Here is a 20,000-nt window from a genome sequence, read left to right as displayed (position 1 = left end):
ATAGAATAGTATGTATTGACAGAGCACGCCGTTTATCTGTAGAATACATACAATACAATAGTATGTAGATTGAATATATATTTTAGAGTATATATAGTATATATATATATATATATATTATATAGTATATCTGTAGAATATATAGAACAGTATGCATTGATAGAGCACGTAGTTTATCTGTAGAATGCATAGGATGCAATAGTATGTAGATATTATATATAGTATAATGTAGAATACATAGGATACAATAGTATGTAGATATTATATATAGTATAATGTAGAATACATAGGATACAATAGTATGTAGATATTATATATAGTATATATGTAGAATACATAGGATAAAATAGTATGTAGATATTATATATAGTATAATGTAGAATACATAGGATATAATAGTATGTAGATATTATATATAGTATATATGTAGAATACATAGAATAAAATAGTATGTAGATATTATATATAGTATAATGTAGAATACATAGGATATAATAGTATGTAGATATTATATATAGAATATCTGTAGAATACATAGGATAAAATAGTATGTAGATATTATACATAGTATAATGTAGAATACATAGGATACAATAGTATGTAGATATTATATATAGTATAATGTAGAATACATAGGATATAATAGTATGTAGATATTATATATAGAATATCTGTAGAATACATAGGATACAATAGTATGTAGATATTATACATAGTATAATGTAGAATACATAGGATACAATAGTATGTAGATATTATATATAGTATAATGTAGAATACATAGGATATAATAGTATGTAGATATTATATATAGTATATATGTAGAGTACATAGGATATAATAGTATGTAGATATTATATATAGTATAATGTAGAATACATAGGATACAATAGTATGTAGATATTATATATAGTATATATGTAGAATACATAGGATAAAATAGTATGTAGATATTATATATAGTATAATGTAGAATACATACGATACAATAGTATGTAGATATTATATATAGTATATATGTAGAGTACATAGGATACAATAGTATGTAGATATTATATATAGTATAATGTAGAATACATAGGATAAAATAGTATGTAGATATTATATATAGTATATATGTAGAGTACATAGAATAAAATAGTATGTAGATATTATATATAGTATAATGTAGAATACATAGGATATAATAGTATGTAGATATTATATATAGTATAATGTAGAATACATAGGATACAATAGTATGTAGATATTATATATAGTATATATGTAGAGTACATAGGATACAATAGTATGTAGATATTATATATAGTATAATGTAGAATACATAGGATAAAATAGTATGTAGATATTATATATAGTATATATGTAGAATACATAGGATAAAATAGTATATGTACAGCAATAGTTGAATAGGATGGACTTGACTAGAATACAGTATACATACATAGGAAATGTGTGAAACAGTATGTGAACATTATTAAAGTGACCAGTGTGCAGGTCAGTGTGCCTTTGATGATGCGTTGGTCAGACCTCAGCGTCCTCTGGAGAGCTCTGCGGTTGTGGACGGTGCAGTTGCCGTACCAGGCAGTTACAGCCCTCTCACACGGATGCCTTCCATTGGTGCATCTGTAAAAGTTTGTCAGGGTCTTTTAAGGGTCCAAGCCAAATTTATTCATCATCCTGAGGTTTCAGCATCACCACACTGTCTGTGTGGGTGGACCATTTCGGATTGTCAGTGATTTGTACGCCTAGAAGCTTTTCCCCTTCTCAACAACTCCATTTTTTTTAACTGACATGAACAAAGAGTGTTTCTGACAGCTCCTGGTGCCCCGCAGCCATCCCCTGAGGCAGACGCTACACAGACAGAATCTACACTCGTCTTTTCACCCCCCCCCCCCCCCCCCCCCCCCCCCCCCCCGTCTATCCCTCGTTCCATCCCTCCTCTCCTCTCTGCTTCCTTTGTTTGTTTTCAGGGTGATGGGTAAGTCAGGGTCCAGTCTTCAGCTGTTGTTGCTCTCCGCTGTGCTCACACGCCTGTTTGCGTGTTTGGGTTCATTCTGTGAGTGTTTTGAGTATGTTGTCTTGAGTATACACACGTGCGTGTGTGTGTGTGTGTGTGTGTGTGTGTGTGTGTGTGTGTGTGCCTGCAGCACGAGGCAGTCAGGTAGAGTGAACTGGAGAGTGAGGTTTCAGCACGGGGCAGTCAGGTAGAGTGAACTGGAGAGTGAGGTTTCAGCACGGGGCAGTCAGGTAGAGTGAACTGGACAGGGAGGTTTCAGCACGGGGCAGTCAGGTAGAGCGAACTGGACAGGGAGGTTTCAGCACGGGGCAGTCAGGTAGAGTGAACTGGAGAGTGAGGTTTCAGCACGGGGCAGTCAGGTAGAGTGAACTGGACAGGGAGGTTTCAGCACGGGGCAGTCAGGTAGAGCGAACTGGACAGGGAGGTTTCAGCACGGGGCAGTCAGGTAGAGTGAACTGGAGAGTGAGGTTTCTGTCTGTCTGTTTTTCCCTCTCTTTGAAAGCCCTCTGTAAATCAGAGTAGAATGCTTGTGTGGATGTCAACACCAATACATCGTCACCAATAAACTTCTTCTAAACCTGAAAAAGGGACAACTTCCAAGTGTTAGGCAGTGAAAACAGCCACAGAAATCGATATCCGACTTCAGTAACCAACCACATTGTGGGCCTGTTACAATACATCAATCATGACGGATTTGATGAATATCCACTTAGTTAAATCAGATTCGTTGACTGCGCGCTAATCTGCCGTTCTCCTTCCATCACCCATGGCCTGCGTTCCACTGACCTATTTACGGCATCCATAGAGCAGGCACTGGAAGTCGGGTAGAGGCGAGGCGAGGCGAGGGAGGGAGGGAGGGAGGGAGGGAGGGAGGGAGGGAGGGAGGGAGGGAGGGGGGGAATCTTCTGGGTGTGCTACTCTGTCAAGGTTTCCCTTAATTAGAAAAAACAGGTTATGTCCATGTAGGAGATATCCCTGGAATCAATACCAGTATGTAATACCAGTATGTAATACCAGTATGTAATACCAGTATGTAATACCAGTTTGTATATGCCAGTATGTAATACCAGTATGTAATACCAGTATGTAATACCAGTTTGTATATGCCAGTATGTAATACCAGTATGTAATACCAGTATGTAATGTCAGTATGTAATACCAGTATGTAATACCAGTATGTAATACCAGTATGTAATACCAGTATGTAATGTCAGTATGTAATACCAGTATGTAATACCAGTATGTAATACCAGTATGTAATACCAGTATGTAATGTCAGTATGTAATACCAGTATGTAATACCAGTATGTAATACCAGTATGTAATGTCAGTATGTAATACCTGTATGTATTGTCAGTATGTAATACCAGTATGTAATGTCAGTATGTAATACCAGTTTGTATATGCCAGTATGTAATACCAGTATGTAATACCAGTATGTAATGTCCGTTACTCACAACCTCATGCTAATAGCGTTAGCCTACGTTAGCTCGTCCATCCTCATGTTTTGCTTTAGCTGCTCTGTAGTTTAGATTGTCAAACATATGTTAATGAAGACACTCACCATATGTTAATGAAGACACTCAACATATGTTAATGAAGACACTCAACATATATTAATGAAGACACTCAACATATGTTAATGAAGACACTCAACATATGTTAATGAAGACACTCAACATATGTTAATGAAGACACTCAACATATGTTAATGAAGATACTCAACATATGTTAATGAAGACACTCAACATATATTAATGAAGACACTCAACATATGTTAATGAAGACACTCAACATATGTTAATGAAGACACCCAACATATGTTAATGAAGACACTCAACATATGTTAATGAAGACACTCAACATATGTTAATGAAGACACTCAACATATGTTAATGAAGACACTCAACATATGTTAATGAAGACACTCAACATATGTTAATGAAGACACTCAACATATGTTAATGAAGATACTCAACATATGTTAATGAAGACACTCAACATATATTAATGAAGACACTCAACATATGTTAATGAAGACACTCAACATATGTTAATGAAGACACCCAACATATGTTAATGAAGACACTCAACATATGTTAATGAAGACACTCAACATATGTTAATAAAGACACTCAACATATGTTAATGAAGACACTCAGCATATGTTAATGAAGACACTCAACATATGTTAATGAAGACACTCAACATATGTTAATGAAGACACTCAACATATGTTAATGAAGACACTCAACATATGTTAATGAAGACACTCAACATATGTAAATGAAGACACTCAACATATGTAAATGAAGACACTCAACATATGTTAATGAAGACACTCAACATATGTTAATGAAGATACTCAACATATGTTAATGAAGACACTCAACATATGTTAATGAAGACACTCAACATATGTTAATGAAGACACTCAACATATGTTAATGAAGACACTCAACATATGTTAATGAAGACACTCAACATATGTCAATGAAGACACTCAACATATGTTAATGAAGACAATCAACAGAACGTAGTGTAGATACGGTACATTATTTTATAAAAGGGACTTGTCATAGTACCAATCATATGTTACGAACCCCATAACTAGCCTACGTATACTGTTGCACTTTGTCTAGGCGTCCTAAGTGTATTCGCCAAATGTGTTGAATGTACATGTCCCCAGGGTGACAGCGAACTCACCTCGGTCCAGAGCCAGCTCTGTCTCTCCAGGCCTCGTGGTCGGCCAGTCCAAGCTCATTAGTATCTGTTCAGATGGTGACGAAATATTATACTGTGTGTACAAAAAGGATGCCAGAGGCATGCCCAAACTGAAGGCCTCATGGTGACCAAACAAAACCTGGTGAACTGGGTAACATGGACTGACCATTACAATAGGCAGCACCTGATTATCAACCAGGCTCAGCAGCTAGACCCGGTTGGTGTTGCCACCTGAGGGATGGAGTGTGCAACTGGATCCTGGATAGGCAGTACATGATGTGCTTATCAAGCCTTGGCTCATATGAATTTTTCTGAATTTTGCCTTTTGGATAGTATTAAAAGCATAGCAATATAATGAATAAAACAGATGAATGATTGACCTGAATGGAGACTCTGGTGAATTCATTCTAGTTCTATCCCAAAGGCAAAATCTAGACAGACAACTTTTGAAAAACCTTGCACCGGAGAGTACTTTTGAGGTCTGTGAAAAATCTGAGAAATGTTCATTTTTTGGGTGTAGTTACCCTTTAATTTAAGTGTGCACCAGCAAGAGCCTTATTTGGTCAGCTGTGTTTCTGTAGCACACCAGCAGGAGCCTTATTTTGTCAGCGGTGTTTCTGTAGCACACCAGCAAGAGCCTTGTTTGGTCAGAGGTGTTTCTGTAGCACACCAGCAAGAGCCTTGTTTGGTCAGAGGTGTTTCTGTAGCACACCAGCAAGAGCCTTGTTTGGTCAGAGGTGTTTCTGTAGCACACCAGCAAGAGCCTTGTTTGGTCAGAGGTGTTTCTGTAGCACACCAGCAAGAGCCTTGGTTGGTCAGCTGTGTTTCTGTAGCACACCAGCAAGAGCCTTGTTTGGTCAGCGGGGTTTCTGTAGCACACACGTGATGGCAGAGTTTGCAAAACAAATAAACACTGGACTGATGCAAATAATCATGATATCATTCTGCCAGGCAAGCATAGGCTACTTTGTAGTTAACATTTAATTGAGAAGGTTTTTTGGAAAGCCTTTCCACCTACAAGTTGACGGTTACGATTAGCATCGTTGCTAATGGCTACACAAAAGTAGGCAAAATGGTAATCATTTATTCATTCTGTTCATGTTTTAAGATAATTTTTGCCGAATTAATTTTCAAATAAATTCGGCAGATTTAGTAGATTTCCTACTATGTTTTTATATTGGTGAATTCCGTTTTAATGTCTGGATTCCATAATTCCGTCAGCCATCTCCATATCAGATTTGATATTTTATTTTATTGGGTCCTATATTGGGAAACTGACTTTCTCGGGCCCTATATTGGGAGACAACTGGTTTATTGGGCACTATATTAGGAAACAACGGATTTTAAAGGGCCCTGTATTGGGAAACAAAAGGTTTATTGGGCACTATATTAGGAAACATTAGAGGGCCCTGTATTGGGAAACAACAGATTTGAAAGGGCCCTGTATTGGGAGACAACTTGTTTATTGGGCACTATATTGGGAAACAATGGATTTTAAAGGGCCCTGTATTGGAAGACAACTGTAGTACCGACACTAAAATATGACATGTTAGCTTTGTTTTAAACTCTCTCTCCCTCTGCTCAACGTGTAGAAGTTGCCATATTTAAAGCCTTTCTCAGGCAGTCTAACTCATTCTGTTGTTAATGAAGACAGACGATACGCCCTGTTGGTCTCAGGAAAATGTCCTTCCCTTGCATCTTTGATCAGGGTCTCCTGTGTAATTATCTCTTATCTCTGATCAGAGTCTCTTGTGTAATTATCTCTATTCTCTGATCAGAGTCTCTAATGTAATTGGATATTTTCTATGATCAGTCCCTTCTGTAAGTATCTCTATTCTCTGATCCCAGTCTCTACTGTAATTATCTCTATTCTCTGATCCCAGTCTGTACTGTAATTATCTATATTTTTTTGATCCCAGTCTCTACTGTAATTATCTCTATTCTCTGATCCTAGTCTCTACTGTAATTATCTCTATTCTCTGATCCCAGTCTCTACTATAATTATCTCTATTAACAGATCACAGTTTCTACTGTAATTATCTCTATTCTCTGATCACAGTCTCTACTGTAATTATCTCTATTCTCTGATCCCAGTCTCTACTGTAATTATCTCTATTCTCTCTCTAATGTAATTGGATATTTTCTATGATCAGTCCCTTCTGTAATTATCTCTATTCTCTGATCCCAGTCTCTACTGCAATTATCTCTATTCTCTGATCACAGTCTCTACTGCAATTATCTATATTCTCTGATCAGTCTCTACTGTAATTATCTCTATTCTCTGATCACAGTCTCTACTGTAAATATATGTTTTCTCTGATCAGTCTCTACTGTAGTTATCTCTATTCTCTGATCACAGTCTCTACTGTAAATAGCTCTAGTCTTAGATAACGAACATAACAATGCACTTGGTAAATAAAGAATAGCTTTATATCTTTGGTAGTCTCTTATTAACCTTTTCACCTGTCTCTAACGGTGCCCCCAGCGTCAGTTTTTTATGCACGTGATGTCACAATGCGCTCATTGCTCCAATGTGTGTGATTGTTACGCAACAGGACAGTTTGTCTGCTCTGCCTTCAAACCGAGGCACGCTGGCCTGCTATTATTCATAGGCTGTTTCAACTTGTCAATTTCAAATGATTTTCTAACAGGTTGTATTTCTTCTAACAACAGTTTGAATGCAGTTGTGTTTCCGCCTCCTCATTAATTCACATAAAAGTAGGCCATTTCACTTTTGCGGATATAAAAAATAAATAAAAAATTGTACATTACTGAGCCGGACACACTTCCTCATGGTTTCCGCAGATCAAGTAGGCATTTGCACATTTTTTATTTTTTTTTCTACATTTTCTGGCTGGTGGTGGCTTCACCTTCATTGTTGTTTTCATTACTACATGATAATAACTTTGGACATGTGTGCGTTATAAGGTTTATAAGGCCTTATAATGGTTTATTTATGTTGTGTTATGTTGTTTCTACTGTATGTATGGAGCAGAAAATATTTATGTATATTCCTTATAACCGCGGTAACGTGACGTTACTCATTTCTGAACCTTTATGGTGTTATACTCAATGCTTAGGTAGCTAGCTACGTTCTTCTATTAGCTCAGTAAAACAATGATAATTGCGTCAGAGAACGATTAGCTTGTTTTGTCTTTTGAAGCTACCCTGACTTTAAGACCATGGTTTGTTTTCATTTGGCCTGTTTAGCATAGCTCTGTTCTGCCCCCGTGTGGACATCATCAGCTACTGTTTTCTTACTGTTATACAGTGGGGAGAACAAGTATTTGATACACGGCTAATTTTGCAGGTTTTCCTACTTACAAAGCATGTAGAGGTCTGTAATTTGTATCATAGGTACACTTCAACTGTGAGAGACTTAATCTAAAACAGAAATCCAGAGAATCACATTTGTATGATTTTTAAGTAATTCATTAGCTTTTTATTGCATGACATCATCCTGTCTTCACGTCGCACATCACACAGAAGTTGACCCCAAAACCTGTGTCTTTTTGGAGGGAATATATTGACGGGAATACCAACCTTACTCTTCCATGACATCAGGGACTCAACAACGCATAAGTCCTTGTATGGCACAAAGACCTGACCAAATACTGATGTCAGACTGGCAAGAACATTTCTTATTGTGTCAAGGATAATTTTAGGTTGGCAGTAGCACTGTTGACGAAATGCAAGCATCGCAGCAGAACTAGGAAGTGGTCTTGGGGTAAGAGGGTGACAAAAAAGGGAAAAACACAAGATCTCTGCTCCAGTATTTTCTTAGGGAGTTCTTCTTTACTATCCCCATGAGAAGGACTGTCACCAGGAAGGTATACATTTCACTAATTGTGGTTGTCACCCATTTAGCGAGTTTCCCCCTCCTGGCTCTCTCTTCTCCTGTAGCTCCAAGGCATAGTGATTGGTCTCCTCCACTATGTCTCCCACCAACTCCTCTGTCAGAAACATCTTGAAGCACTCTGCCTCAGAGGGAAAATGGCAAGGGGCATTCCACTCCAGACTGGGACTCATCAAAGCAAACAGCAGGGCCAGGAGGGGTGAAATGGCTGGCGGCCTTCCAGCTACCACAGACCTCCTGTACTTGATAAATTGTCAGTCTGCCTCCATCACCATCAGCATCTTCAAAGGGACTTGGGACTTTGTCAGTGGGCAAGGGGTCCTCAGATTTAGACCCCACGGACGCCACTGGCGCCGCTCACCCAACCAGGAGAACCAGCTCCAGGCTCAGCGAATCAGAGGCCAGGATTCTCAATGGCCACAAGTTTGGGGCTCCTCACTGTCAGAATCTGATTCCTGACTTTCATACTCATTCCTGACTTTCATACTCATTGTCTCACACTCATTGTCAGAATTAAATCTCCAGAATTTCCACATTTGTGAGTTGTCTCCTTTTGAAAGACATTGCTAATGCTACAGCTTAGCTCACTAGCTACATACATAAACAACAACACTGAATGGCTCAAAGTGGGAGTGAGAGGTTACGTGATTGACTGTCGGCATGCGCCACTTGTATCAATAAATCACTAGCAGAAAATGTTTTGTGTGGTAATTATTTATATATTCACTGTTTTATTCACATGTTTTCAAGTATTGGTGACAAATCATGCATTCCAATGAATGCATAGATTGTAATGGACAAATATTGTGTGTGTAAATGATGAGCTAAGCTAATTCCAGCTATGTGTGCAGCCATGTTTGTTGACATACAATGCATACTGGGTTTCACATAAACATCTGTTGGACCAAAGATGTTATATTAAAATGAGGTGAGGGAGGATTTACACATTTTTTAAATAGAAAAGTGAATGACTTTCGTTCCGGAAGTGAATGATGGTAGACGACACACCCCCTTCAACATGCATACTGCAAACGGACCAAACTCATCTTGGCTCCACTTATTATCTTTGGTTGACGCGAAAAAACAAACATGGCGGCAAACATCATCAGATTACTTTCGATTTCTAGAATGTGTTGTAGTTTATGTCACCCGAGAGTTATCTAAATATTACCGCTTGTGTTTTATCGATCTTTTCCTCAGCCTACATTTTCCACTTTGGATGATTGCTGCAGCTACTCCCGTGAATGTCTGAATATTTCATCCACTTTGTAAGGACTTTTGATTGGACAACAATTTTTCAGTGAACAAATCTGTGTGGCCAGCTCAAAATCAGACTATTGCGTCAAACAAAACAAGCGTTCTATTCACAGCGGTTTGAGCGTTACGCTGCAGGGACCACTGTAGAAGGATCACACCCGTGTGTTGGTACGTGTGAAAAGGTCATATCATATGAACGCACAGCTAGTTCTTGTCACGGATTCCAGCAGACGACAACACCGGGTTCCACTCCTATCAACTAAAAACAAGGAGAAGCTGCTCCAGTGGGCCATCGACAACACAGGACAACTGAATAGTGGAACAACACATGGCCGTGTCCTCAGAGTCCCATAGCAACCTTATAGCAACATAACATTATCATAATGCAGCAAAGACATCTTTCTCTTTCCCTTCCAGTCTCTCTCTCTCTCTCTCTCTCTCTCTCTCTCTCTCTCTCTCTCTCTCTCCTCTATCTCGCTCCCCCTCCTCTCTCTCTCTCTGTCTCTCTCTCTGTCTCTCTCTCTGTCTATGTCTCTCTCTCTGTCTCTCTCTCTCCTCTCTCTCGCTCCCCCTCTTCTCTATCTCTGTCTCTCTCTCTGTGTCTCTCTCTGTCTCTCTCTCTCTCTCTGTCTCTCTGTCTCTCTCTGTCTCTCTCTGTCTCTCTCTGTCTCTCTGTCTGTCTCTCTCTCACTCTCTCTCTCAATTCAATTAAATCAATTTTAGGTATTTAATTGGCATGGGAAACATGTGTTTACATTGCCAAAGCAAGTGAAGTAGATAACACACAAAAGTGAAATAAACAATACAAATTAACAGTAAACATTACACTCACAAAAGTTCCGAAATAATAATGACATTTTAAATGTCATATTATGTGCAAATTGTTCAAGAACAAAGGGGAAAATAAATAAACATAAATCAAGTACTCACATTCTCTCATACTTCTCTCTCTTCTCTCCCTCCTATCCTCTCTATTCCGCACTCCTCTCAATGCAATTTATATTTATATTTAAGGGGCTTTATTGGCTTTATTGGGAAACATATGTTAGCATTGCCCAAAAAAGTGAAATAGATAACAAAGTGAAAATAAACAATAAAACAGTAAACATTACACTCACAGTCATATTATGTGCAAATAGTTAACATGCCAAAGCAAGTGAGGTAGATAATATATAAAGTGAATATATAAAGTGAATTAAACAATACAAATTGACAGTAAACATTACACATACAGAAGTTTCAAAACAATAAAGACATTACAAATGTCATATTATATATATATATACAGTGTTTTAACAATGTACAAATGGTGAAGGACACAAGATAAAATAAATAAGCAGAAATATGGGTTGTATTTACAATGGTGTGTGTTCTTCACTGGTTGCCCTTTTCTTGTGGCATCAGGTCACAAATCTTGCTGCTGTGATGTCACACTGTGGTATTTCACCCAGTAGATATGGGAGTTTATCAAAATTGGGTTTGTTTTCTAATTATTTGTGGATCTGTGTAATTTGAGGGGAATATGTGTCTCTAATATGGTCGTACATTTGGCAGGAGGTTAGGAAGTGCAGCTCAGTTTCCACCTCATTTTGTGGGCAGTGTGCACATAGCCTGTCTTCTCTTGAGAGCCAGGTCTGCCTACGGCGGCCTTTCTCAATAGCAAGGCTATGCTCACTGAGTCTGTACATAGTCAAAGCTTTCCTTAATTTTGGATCAGTCACAGTGGTCAGGTGTTATAGCATAAAGGGTAATGGGTTCTATAACTGATTCAAGTATTTTGTGCCAGATACTAATTGACATGTTGAATTTTATAGGCCGAGATATGTATAGTTTTTTGAGTGCTCTAGGGAAAACGGTGCCTAGATGGAATTTATATTTGTGGTTCTGGCGTGTGGATCTTTTTTGGAACACCATTATTTTGGTCTTACTGAGATTTACTGTCAGGGCCCAGGTCTGACAAAATCTGTGCAGAAGATCTAGGTGCTGTTGTAGGCCCTCCTTGGTTGGTGACCGAAGCACCAGATCATCAGCAAACAGTAGACATTTGACTACAGATTCTAGCAGGGGGAGGCCGTGTGCTGCAGACTGTTCTAGTGCCCGCGCAAATTTGTTAATATATATGTTGAAGAGGGTGGGGCTTAAGCTGCATCCCTGTCTCACCCCACGACCCAGTGTGAAGAAATGTGTGTGTTTTTTGCCAATTTTAACCGCACACTTGTTGTTTGTGTACATGGATTTTATAATGTCGTATGTTTTACCCCCAACACCACTTTCCATCAATTTGTATAACAGACCCTCACGACAAATTGAGTCGAAGGCTTCTTTGAAATCAACAAAGCATGAGAAGATTTTGTTTAACTTAGTTTATTTGTCAATTAGATTGGCAGGGTGAATACGTGGTCTGTCGTATGGTAATTTGGTAAAAAGACAATTTGACATTTGCTCAGTACATTGTTTTCACTGAGGAAATGTACAAGTCTGCTGTTAATGATAATGCCGAGGATTTTCCCAAGGTTGCTGTTGACAGATATCCCACGGTAGTTAACCTCTTAGAGCTCTAGGGGCGCTATTTCATTTTTGGATAAAAAACGTTCCCGTTTTAAGCGCGATATTTTGTCACGAAAAGATGCTCGACTATGCATATTCTTGACAGTTTTGGAAAGAAACCACTCTGAAGTTTCAGAATCTGCAAAGATTTTGTCTGTAAGTGCCCCAGAACTCATTCTACAGGCGAAACCAAGATGATGCATCACCCAGGAATTAGCAGAATTTCTGAAGCTCTGTTTTCCATTCTCTCCTTATATGGCTGTGATTGCGCAAGGAATGAGCCTACACTTTCTGTCGTTCGCCCAAGGTCTTAGCAGCATTGTGACGTATTTGTAGGCATATCATTGGAAGATTGGCCATAAGAGACTACATTTTCCAGAGGTCCGCCCGGTGTCCTTTGTCTAAATTTGTGCGTAATCTTCAGGTGCAGGCATTTTCTCCTGGGATTCAGGAGAGAAAGCATGTTTCCAAGAACGATGTATCAATGAAGAGATATGTGAAAAACACCTTGAGGATTGATTCTAAACAACGTTTGCCATGTTTTCAGTCGATATTATGGAGTTAATTTGGAAAAAAGTTTGCGTTTTGAGGACTGAATTTATGGATTTTTTTTGGTAGCCAAATGTGATGTATAAAACGGAGCTATTTCTAATACACAAGGAATCTTTTTGGAAAAACTGAGCATCTGCTATCTAACTGAGAGTATCCTCATTGAAAACATCAGAAGTTCTTCAAAGGTAAATGATTTTATTTGAAGGCTTTTATGTTTTTGTTAATGTTGCGTGCTGGATGCTAACGCTAATGCTAACGCTAAATGCTAACGCGAAATGCTAACTCTAGCTAGCTACTTTTACACAAATGATTGTTTTCCTATGGTTGAGAAGCATATTTTGAAAATCTGAGATGACAGTGTTGTTTACAAAAGGCTAAGCTTGAGAGATGGCATATTTATTTCATTTCATTTGCGATTTTCATAAATAGTTAACGTTGTGTTATGCTAATGAGCTTGCTGATAGATTTACACAATCCTGGATACAGGGGTTTTTTCATAGCTAAACGTGACGCAGAAAACGGAGCGATTTGTCCTAAACAAATAATCTTTCAGGAAAAACTGAACATTTGCTATCTGAGAGTCTCCTCATTGAAAACATCTGAAGTTCTTCAAAGGTAAATGATTTTTTTGAATGCTTTTCTGTTTTTTTGTGTAAATGTTGCCAGCTGAATGCTAATGCTAAATGCTACGTTAGCCATCAATACTGTTACACAAATGCTTGTTTTGCAATGGCTGAGAAGCATATTTTGAAAATCTGAGATGACAGTGTTGTTAACAAAAGGCTAAGCTTGAGAGCTAGCATATTTATTTCATTTCATTTGCGATTTTCATGAATAGTTAACGTTGCGTTATGGTAATGAGCTTGAGTCTGTATTCACGAACCCGGATCCGGGATGGGGAGATCAGAAAGGTTAATGGAGTCAAATTTGTCTCCACTTTTGTGGATTGGGGTGATCAGTCCTTGGTTCCAAATGTTGTGGAAGATGCCAGAGCTGAGGATGATGTTAAGGAGTTTAAGTACAGTCAATTGGAATTTGTGGTCTGTATATTTTGATCATTTCAGTGAGGATACCATCAACACCACAGGCCTTTTGGGTTGTTTTTTTTGTCCTGTAATTTATACCTTCACTATTACAGTGGAACGTTTTGTCCAGGAAGTTGTCTAAAAGAGATTGAATGTGTTGGTGCCTAATAGTTTTTTGGTTTCCACACTACATTCCTTTTATCTATATCATGTCTTTATATTACAGTTCCTTTGGCTTTGATGCCTCATGATTGATGCTCTGTTCAAGTAGACTGTGATTTTGTTATGATCTGTAGGGGTGTCAGTGGGCTGACTGAACACTCTCAGAGTCTCTGGGTTGAGGTCAATGATGACGTCAACTACAGTTCTACTGCCAAGAGATGAGCTATAGGTATACCTGCCATAGGAGTCCCCTCGAAGCCTACTCGTAGCCTCTCTTTTTCTCTCTCTCTCTCTCTCTCTCTCTCTCTCCCTGCTCTCTCTCGCTCTCTCTATGCTCTCTCTGTTCTCGCACTCTGCTCTCTCTCTCTCCTCTTTCTCCTCTCTCTCTCTCTCCCTCTCTCTCTCCTCTCTCTCTTTTCTGCTCTCTCTCTCTCTACTCTCTCTCTTTGCTCTCGCTCTCTAACGTGATCTCGCTCAGCTCTGTTCTCTCTCTTTCTCTAATCTCTCTCTTCCTTTCACTTCGTCGCTCCCTAGTTTGTCTCAGTGCGTAATCCCTGTTCAGTATGGATTAGTGACATATTGTCTCTGGATTAGTGTGTTATTGTCTCGTGGTAGAGACACTGTCACGGCGTGTGTATGTGTGCTTGAACGTGTGTTTGTACGTGTGTGTGTACGTGTGTGTACCTGTGTACGTATGTGTATGCTTGTGTGTGTACTAGAGGTCGACCGATTCATCGAAATGGACGATTAATTAGGGCCGATTTCAAGTTTTCATAACAATCTGTATTTTTGGACACCGATTTGGCATATGTATTTTTTGTAATATTTTTTTTCACCTTTATTTAACCAGGTAGGCTAGTTGAGAACATGTTCTCATTTACAACTGCGACCTGGCCAAGATAAAGCACAGCAGTGTGAACAGACAACACAGAGTTACACATGGAGTAAACAATAAACAAGTCAATAACACAGTAGAAAAAAAAGAGTCTCTATACATTGTGTGCAAAAGGCATGAGGAGGTAGGCGAATAATTACAATTTAGCAGATTAACACTGGAGTGATAAATGATCAGATGATCATGTGCAGGTAGAGATACTGGTGTGCAAAAGAGCAGAAAAGTGAGGTAGGTAAAATTGGGTGGGCTATTTACAGATAGACTATGTACAGCTGCAGCGATCGGTTAGCTGCTCAGATAGCAGATGTTTGAAGTTGGTGAGGGAGATAAAAGTCTCCAACTTCAGCGATTTTTGCAATTCGTTCCAGTCACAGGCAGCAGAGAACTGGAAGGAAAGGCGGCCAAATGGGGTGTTGGCTTTAGGGATGATCAGTGAGATACACCTGCTGGAGCGCGTGCTATGGGTGGGTGTTGCCATCGTGACCAGTGAACTGAGATAAGGCAGAGCTTTACCTAGCATGGACTTGTAGATGACCTGGAGCCAGTGGGTCTGGCGACGAATATGTAGCGAGGGCCAGTCGACTAGAGCCTACAGGTTGCTATGGTGGGTGGTATAAGGTGCTTTAGTAACAAAACGGATGGCACTGTGATAAACTGCATCCAGTTTGCTGAGTAGAGTGTGGAAGCTATTTTGTAGATGACATTGCCGAAGTCGAGGATCGGTAGGATAGTCAGTTTTACTAGGGTAAGTTTGGCGGCGTGAGTGAAGGAGGCTTTGTTGCGGAATAGAAAGCCGACTCTAGATTTGATTTTAGATTGGAAATGTTTGATATGAGTCTGGAAGGAGAGTTTACAGTCTAGCCAGACAGCTAGGTACTTATAGACGTCCACATATTCTAGGTGGGTGTTGCCATCGTGAAGTCAGTCTTATTTACAACTAGGACCGAACGGTGGGTTAACTGGTCTAGGAACAGTGGGTTAACTGGTCTAGGAACCGTGGGTTAACTGCCTTGTTCAGGGCAGAACGACAGATTTTTACCTTGTCAGCTCGGGGATTCCATCTTGCTACCTTTCGGTTATTAACTAGTCGAACGCTCTAACCACCTGACTCTCATTGCACTCCACGAGGAGCCTGCCTGTTACGCCAATGCAGTAAGAAGCCAAGGTAAACTTCTAGCTAGCATTAAACTTATCTTATCAAAAACAATCAATCAATCAATCAATCATAATCACTAGTTAACTACACATGGTTGATGAGATTACTAGTTTATCTAGCGTGTCCTACGTCGCATATAATCGATGTGTTGCACTTTCGCGGACAAAGGACTGTCGTTGCTCCAACGTGTACCTAACCATAAACATCAATGCCTTTCTTAAAATCAATACACAGAAGTATATATTTTAAACCTGCATATTTAGCTAAAAGAAATCCAGGTTAGCAGGCAATATTAACCAGGTGAAATTGTGTCACTTCTCTTTCGTTCATTGCACTTGCATTGTCTGGGTATATGCGATAATAATAAACGTTTTGTTTTCTAAATGATAGTTTCCGGATTCGATCATATTAATGACCAAAGGCTCGTATTTCTGTGTGTTATTATGTTATAATTAAGTCTATGATTTGATATTTGATAGAGCAGTCTGACTGAGCGATGGTAGGCAGCAGCAGGCTCGTAAGCATTCATTCAAACAGCACTTTAGTGCATTTTGCCAGCAGCGCTTCACTGTGCTTCAAGCATTGCGCTGTTTATGACTTCAAGCCTATCAACTCCCGAGATTATGCTGCTGTAACCAATGTAAAATGGCTATTTAGTTAGCGGGATGCGCGCTAATAGCATTTCAAACGTCACTCGCTCTGAGACTTGGAGTAGTTGTTCCCCTTGCTCTGCATGGGTAACGCTGCTTCGATGGTGGCTGTTGTTGTTGTGTTGCTGGTTCGAGCCCAGGGAGGAGCGAGGAGAGGGACGGAGGCTATACTGTTACACTGGCAATACTAAAGTGCCTATAAGAACATCCAATAGTCAAAGGTTAATGAAATACAAATGGTATAGAGAGAAATAGTCCTATAATTCCTATAATAACTACAACCTAAAACTTCTTACCTGGGAATATTGAAGACTCATGTTAAAAGGAACCCCCAGGGGTCAGAGTCCTTATTGTTATTTTAGTTCATTTCATTAATGTGTGATTTTCTGTCTGGCATGTACTGTGTATCTCACCATATCATAGGACATTTTCTTGTAAAGAAAGCAATTATCCGTGAAGATCAGACAATAACAACATATCTAATCCAATGACAGTGAGCGTGTGTCTGTACTGTGTCTGTACTGTGTCTGTAATGTGTCTGTAATGTGTCTGTAATGTGTCTGTAATGTGTCTGTAATGTGTCTGTAATGTATCTGTAATGTGTCTGTAATGTGTCTGTACTGTGTCTGTAATGTGTCTGTAATGTGTCTGTAATGTGTCTGTAATGTGTCTGTACGGTGTCTGTACGGTGTCTGTAATGTGTCTGTAATGTGTCTGTAATGTGTCTGTATGGTGTCTGTAATGTGTCTGTAGTGTGTATGTAATGTGTCTGTACGGTGTCTGTATGGTGTCTGTAATGTGTCTGTAATGTGTCTGTAATGTGTCTGTAATGTGTCTGTAATGTGTCTGTAATGTGTCTGTACTGTGTCTGTAATGTGTCTTTAATGTGTCTGTAATGTGTCTGTAATGTGTCTGTAATGTATCTGTAATGTGTCTGTAATGTGTCTGTAATGTGTCTGTAATGTGTCTGTAATGTGTCTGTACGGTGTCTGTACGGTGTCTGTAATGTGTCTGTAATGTGTCTGTAATGTGTCTGTAATGTGTCTGTATGGTGTCTGTAATGTGTCTGTAGTGTGTATGTAATGTGTCTGTACGGTGTCTGTAATGTGTCTGTAATGTGTCTGTAATGTGTCTGTAATGTGTCTGTACTGTGTCTGTAATGTGTCTGTAATGTGTCTGTAATGTGTCTGTAATGTATCTGTAATGTGTCTGTAATGTGTCTGTAATGTGTCTGTAATGTGTCTGTAATGTGTCTGTAATGTGTCTGTAATGTGTCTTTAATGTGTCTTTAATGTGTCTGTAATGTGTCTGTAGTGTGTCTGTACGGTGTCTGTATGGTGTCTGTAATGTGTCTGTACTGTGTCTGTAATGTGTCTGTAATGTGTCTGTAATGTGTCTGTAATGTGTCTGTAATGTGTCTGTACTGTGTCTGTACTGTGTCTGTAATGTGTCTGTAATGTGTCTGTAATGTGTCTGTAATGTGTGTGTAATGTGTCTGTACTGTGTCTGTAATGTGTCTGTAATGTGTCTGTAATGTGTCTGTACTGTGTCTGTACTGTGTCTGTACTGTGTCTGTAATGTGTCTGTAATGTGTCTGTAATGTGTCTGTAATGTGTCTGTAATGTGTCTGTAATGTGTCTGCACTGTGTCTGTAATGTGTCTGTAATGTGTCTGTAATGTGTCTGTACTGTGTCTGTACTGTGTCTGTAATGTGTCTGTAATGTGTCTGTAATGTGTATGTGATGTGTCTGTAATGTGTCTGTACGGTGTCTGTAGTGTGTCTGTAATGTGTCTGTAACGTGTCTGTAATGTGTCTGTACGGTGTCTGAAATATCTTTGCTCTGGCTAATGATGATCTACAGTATCTAGTCCATCTGTGGTTTCCCTTCCCTCTGTGACTGCTAATGTGAGAGGACATTATAGGTGAGATGAATATGGTTGAACGAGGCTGAGGGGCGTGTTAGGGTATATTTTCGTTCCCCTGTCCAGACCTCTCAGATCAGCTGTCAGAGGAGAACGGACTCTATGACAGCAACCTCATAGACGAGGAGAACTAGAACGCTGCGGTCAGACATGACGGAGAACGCTTTGGACAGGTTTAGATCTCTAGAGTGCTCTGAAATAGAAAGGTAGAGAGAGAAGAAGGAGAGGAAGAGAGGAACTGGACTGTGTGATGATTATTATGATGGAGATGAAGAAGGGATGTTCTTAAAAAGGAGAGAATGACAAATGGTTTGATGAAGAATGCAAACATCTAATAAAGAAATTGAGAAACCTGTCCAACCAAAAACATAGAGACCCAGAAAACTTAAGTCTACGCCTTCACTATGGTGAATCACTAAAACAATACCGAAATACACTATGGAAAAAGAAGGAACAGCATGTCAGAAATCAGCTCAATGTAATTGAAGAATCCATAGACTCTAACCACTTCTGGGAAAATTGGAAAACACTAAACAAACAACAACACAAATAATTATCTATCCAAAATGGAGATGTATGGGTAAACCACTTCTCCAATCTATTTGGCTCTATAACAAAGAATAAAGAGCAAAAACATATCCATTATCAAATACAGATCTTAGAATAAACTATTAAAGACTACCAGAAACAACTGGATTCTCCAATTACATTGAATGAGTTACAGGACAAAATAAAAACCCTCCAACCCAAAAAGGCCTGTGGTGTTGATGGTATCCTCAATGAAATGATCAAATATACAGACAACAAATTCCAATTGGCTATACTAAAACTCTTTAACATCATCCTTAGCTCTGGCATCTTCCCCAATATTTGGAATCAAGGACTGATCACCCCAATCCACAAAAGTGGAGACAAATTTGACCCCAATAACTACCGTGGAATATGCGTCAACAGTAACATTGGGAAAATCCTCTGCATTATCATTAACAGCAGACTCGTACATTTCCTCAATGAAAACAATGTACTGAGCAAATGTCAAATTGGCTTTTTACCAAATTACTGTACAACAGACCATGTATTCACCCTGCACACCCTAATTGACATCAAACAAACCAAAACAAAGGCAAAGTCTTCTCATGCTTTGTTGATTTAAAAAATGCCTTCGACTCAATTTGGCATGAGGGTCTGCTATACAAACTGATGGAAAGTGGTGTTGGAGGTAAAACATACGAC

General features: G+C 39.1%; 1 protein-coding gene across 1 annotated transcript in view; it reads left to right on the top strand.

Moving 5' to 3' along the window:
- LOC118946538 (CUB and sushi domain-containing protein 2-like) overlaps nt 1-18,901 on the top strand; it is a 211,896-nt gene extending 192,995 nt beyond the window's left edge. Inside the window, exon 4 of the mRNA XM_036971825.1 lies at nt 18,843-18,901. Coding sequence (XP_036827720.1) covers nt 18,843-18,901 — 59 coding nt within the window. The remainder of the gene's footprint in view (nt 1-18,842) is intronic.
- The last annotated feature ends 1,099 nt before the right edge of the window (nt 18,902-20,000 follow it).

This window comes from Oncorhynchus mykiss, chromosome 32 (genome assembly GCF_013265735.2).
Source record: "Oncorhynchus mykiss isolate Arlee chromosome 32, USDA_OmykA_1.1, whole genome shotgun sequence".
Lineage (NCBI taxonomy): Eukaryota > Metazoa > Chordata > Actinopteri > Salmoniformes > Salmonidae > Oncorhynchus > Oncorhynchus mykiss.
The sequence above is the reverse complement of the archived record's forward strand: the minus strand, read 5'-3'. Positions and strand labels throughout refer to the sequence as shown.